This window comes from Zingiber officinale, chromosome 5A (genome assembly GCF_018446385.1).
Source record: "Zingiber officinale cultivar Zhangliang chromosome 5A, Zo_v1.1, whole genome shotgun sequence".
Lineage (NCBI taxonomy): Eukaryota > Viridiplantae > Streptophyta > Magnoliopsida > Zingiberales > Zingiberaceae > Zingiber > Zingiber officinale.
This window is the reverse complement of record NC_055994.1, coordinates 101,938,186-101,942,813: the sequence shown is the minus strand read 5'-3', so window position 1 is coordinate 101,942,813 and position 4,628 is coordinate 101,938,186. Positions and strand designations below refer to the sequence as shown.

The 4,628-nt window shown below is 39.6% G+C and overlaps 1 protein-coding gene across 1 annotated transcript; it reads left to right on the top strand.

Moving 5' to 3' along the window:
* Positions 1–1,006: 1,006 nt before the first annotated feature.
* Positions 1,007–2,710, top strand: LOC121981260 (PLASMODESMATA CALLOSE-BINDING PROTEIN 3-like). The gene is made up of 4 exons (XM_042533698.1): positions 1,007–1,184; positions 1,254–1,493; positions 1,581–1,614; positions 2,014–2,710. The coding sequence occupies exons 1-4, from the start codon at positions 1,127–1,129 to the stop codon at positions 2,345–2,347; spliced, it is 666 nt and encodes a 221-aa protein (XP_042389632.1). The 5' UTR covers positions 1,007–1,126; the 3' UTR covers positions 2,348–2,710.
* Positions 2,711–4,628: the final 1,918 nt, after the last annotated feature.

Genomic DNA, 4,628 nt, shown 5'->3' with positions numbered 1-4,628 from the left:
TCAAACATCGGCGGAGGTATGCAATCTTCACTGTTTGCGTTACAGTCTTCTTGTCGCTCTGCCTTATACCTCATCGTCGGTGATTGACTTGAGCGACGAAGGGCCAACGTTGGGACCCCTTCCCTGGCTCGGCACTAACGTAGTTTGTATTGTAGGTCCGAGCGGAGTCTACAGGCGGTCAACGGGAACATCACATCCCCGACTTTCTATCTCTTCGACTTTCGAACAAGATCATATATCAAAATTTTGATATTAATCTTATACTAATATTGAAAATTTCTATACAGTATCATACACCATATTAAAATTTTCAGTATACTATTAAATCAGTATGAATAAGTATATTTTGACAGAGTAAGCATGGTATATTAAAATTTTAATATTTTCCTCATCCCTAATCTAACATTCACATTGAAATAGACACAAATAAAATGTCTAAATTTTTAGTATACCACTAAATCCGGTTCATATATCCAATATATGGTATATCAAAATTTTAATATTTTTCTCACCCTTAATTTAATATTTATATTATAGTATTTATAAAATCATAATTACGATAATAACCGCTACGATACTATAGCGACCGTAATGCATTCAATCGATTTGGAATTTAAGTCTAAAATAACAATAGATCAGTACTGAAGAGTCGGTACTGAAAAAAACAGGGCGCCATTTTAATTTTTATCGTTTTCTTTCCCTACTTTTTTCCATCGAAGTAAACAGAGGGTTGATCTACTCATTAAACCCAACAGATAAGTCAAGCAGTAGGCAGCTGCCTGCAACTGCGTTCCACGTTCGGATGTCCAACCCAACCCTTGCAGCTACACTACTCATCTCGCCTCGGCCTCGAGTTCAGCAGGAAAAAAGCACCACCACGCCTCTCATTTTCACCCTCATTCCACCAACCAATACACCTACGATCCACCTCCCCTCGACACCACGCCACGTACTCCGATCCAAAAGTTAAAAAAACGTTTGCTCGTCCGCCAAACATATGCGCCCGTAAATTGTTATATATTAAAGGAGCTGACATATTAAATGCGAGCAACGAGCCACCGCCCACCCCTCTGTCCTGTTGTTTTCTCTCTGATCTCAGACTCCGTTCTCAGTCTGTAGCTTTGCCATGGCTGCTTTCCTGTTGTTGCTCTTGCTCACCGCGCTGACTATGCTCTCTGCTTCTGGTATTCATTTCCTTTGCCTTGATCTATTGCGATCTTCTTTTGCTGTTTTACAAGCCGTCGTTTTTCTAGATGCTGCTTGGTGCGTTTGCCGGTCTGATATGAGCAGCAACGTGCTGCAAAAGGCACTGGACTATGCCTGTGGAGCAGGGGCAGACTGCAGCCCTATCACTCAAAACGGGGCCTGCTACAACCCCAACACAGTGCTCGCGCACTGCTCTTATGCCGTCAACAGCTACTACCAGAGGAAAGCCCAGGCACAGGGATCCTGCGACTTCTCTGGCAGTGCTACGTTAAGCTCCACTGATCCCGGTAACTACTGATTAAAAAACCCTCCTCCCCCCTCTGATTCAAACAAGAGGTGTCTTGACGTTTGTTATCTCCCATCCATTGTTTCAGGGAGCAATGGTTGCACCTATCCTGCAAGTTCAAGGTACGTGCATCTTGAAATTGTGCATAGCTTCGATTGCCACTACTACTCTCTGATCAAAAGAAAGCTTTATTTTTGGTGTATTATTAGGCTAAAAGATCTTTCCATCTTTTTGATCTTTTATTCCTCCCCCCAACATGATAGAGGAGGAATCTAATTCTAGCCTATCTGTGTTTGATTTCCTTAGTGTACTTGCTTTTTTTTGTTCAGATTCTTTCTTTTGTAGAACAATCTGCTCTATTCAAATCATCGATGAGTCAGTAGAGTCGTTTTCATTACTTTTCTTCACTTTAACTTTGCTTAATTGTGTTTTCACTGTGAAATTTGCTTTTCTTACTTTTTGTTTTTTTTTTAAAAAAACTTATTATTATTATTATTATCTTAAATTTGTTGCTGAACCAGTGCTGCCGGGAGTTCAGGCATTCCTACAACAACTCCTGCAAGTAACACTCCAACAAGCACCACTCCACCAACAGGCACAACCCCAATGGGGACAACTCTTTCTCCCCCAACTTCCCTGACTCCTCCCACTTTCAACCCAAACACCGGCACCGGCACCGGCACAGGCACCGGCACCGGCACAGGGACTGGAGGTGTGCTGGGAGGGCTGGGCCCCTCAGGGACAACCAGCAGCTTTGATTCCAGTGGCGGGACCATGCTTCTTCCGAGTCCCAACGTGGCCTCTTTCTTTATGACTTTGCTCCTCTCATATTCCTTGTTCCTGGCGAGGATCTGAGTCACGCGTAAGGTGTCAGGAATCATGTCTTTTGAGAAAGAACTGAAAGAATTTTGAGGGAGGATGGATGGATGCTGGCCATGTGAAAGTTGGTGATCATTGAAGGATCTATCTAGAGTCATTCCCCACTAATATTTGTTGTTTAGTGGCAAAGATAGAGGGGTTTTGATTCCCCTTTGGTGCATGCTCTTTTCTTTTATGCAACTTTGTTAAAAAACAATTCAGGGATAGAGAAGCTCTACTGCTTTGATGAATTATGCTTACTGTGGCTATCATCCCCTTCCTTTTAGGTCGATTTATGTATCACTATCTTTTGCTTACTGTAATTAATCTAGACTTATGATTTTATCCAAATTAATCTAATCATGTCTCTAAATTTTGATTGCGCCTTATATTTAATGAGAGTTTTTTTTTTCCAAAAGAGAGAAACAGTCCTTGTATTTTGTTTAAAAATATTTTAAATGTGTTTTAGTATTTGAGTGGATCAAAAAAGTGAGTGTACAAAAGGAGGAGGGACAGGGGCAGAGCCAAGGCGGTGTGTGGAATAAGATGGCCGTCCCGTTCCTCCCAATATAAAATTCTTGACTCTGCCGGTGGGAGGGCCGGACCAATCCCTCTAAAACTGGAAAAAAAAAAAAATAATAATAAAACTGAGCAAATTCTTGACTCCGTCCCAGGAGGGATATTTTTGAAAAGAGATGTGTGATTCTATAAAAATTTGGATATTAGCAAAAGTAAAAGATGCGGTTCATTTTTTCTTAGCCGTCCTACTGTTTAGCTAGGCAAATGCAGAGTTTACTTGGCAGATGCGATAAAGAATTGCAAACTTGGTGGATCAATATGAGCTTCCATTCCTCATGTTCCATCCCACCAAATTCCATGGCTCAATTGATGTAAAATGTGATCTTTAGTTCACGTCAAGAGCTCCTTATCATTAGTTTTACGGTGAAATGAAATAAGTTAAATTAGGTATGAGTGACCACTAAGTGGGAGGTTTATTTATTGCAGTCATGACTTAAACCCTTCTCATTAATAGGTACCAACTAAACCATGCCCTTGGGGCAAAAATCCAAATCCTATAGCAGAAGCAGAGGTGGAGGGAGGTGTTAGCCTACCTAGAGTTTAGCTCGGGCTCATTTTATTTTATTTTTTATATTTAATTATTCATCCAATCAGTCCTAAATGATCAAATCAAATTTCACGATCAGTTCAGACGTTTTTTTTTAATATGCAATTTCTATCATTGATTAATTAATTTTAAACCTTCAAATCAAATTTCATCATGATCCAGGAGATCATTGGGCTGAAGATGATTTTTTTTTTGAATTCCCAATTAACAATATAATGTACTATTTTATTATTAAACCTTCTAACCCGGTTCTTCCATTTTTTGTTCATCCATTCAATTAAAAAGTAAAGTTGTATCTTAGTGACCTCTTCTGGGCGACCCCACATACTTTTAGAGAGGATAAATCATAAGGAATATTTTATGTTAGAGAATGTCCGATGTGGTGCATGTTAAAATATATTTTGTAAACATGTGTAGCGGAAGACATAAATAATAATAATTTCTAATTATCACAATACACATCACACACATACAAGATATATCTCATGCAAACATGATCATAATATAAAATTGTATGAAAAATAAATTTACGCTAAGTGTACCTTTAAAGTTCATTAACAAATCTTATAGAGAACATTTGCTAGTCTCGCAAGGCAATCCTCCTTCAGAATCAACGAGCAAGCGGCCGATCTATGAGGAGTGGAATTGGAATCAACCAAACGACACTCGAAAGCATCGCCTCTATTCGTATCCACACTGAGCTATTGTCAAGACAACTTCAGAAGTCACGAGTTCCATCTTCACAAAAGGTAGTAGCCTTGCATGCGAAGACAGAGCGATCTGAGAGAACTCTCACGGCATGATTTAGAGAGCGATGAGACAATAAAATCGTCAATATTGAATTTGTCGGCACTAAATTCGTCGACATCGAATTCGTCGACATCGAATTCAATGGCTGGAGATGGCCGGGGTAACTCTTGGGCGACAAGAGCTTAGGTGGCAGTTAGAGAGACGGAGAAGAGTATGAGAAGACGCCCTTATCAAAATAGAGTTTTCTCTTAAAGAATAAAATCACTTCTTTCTTCTCTTCATAGAGGATATTTATATACTTCTACATGACTTGGTGAGCAAGTCATCTCCCAAACACAATAAACAAAGTCAACCCGATCCATTACTATTAAGATTAAGTTTGGTTCAAAATCAAACCATCTT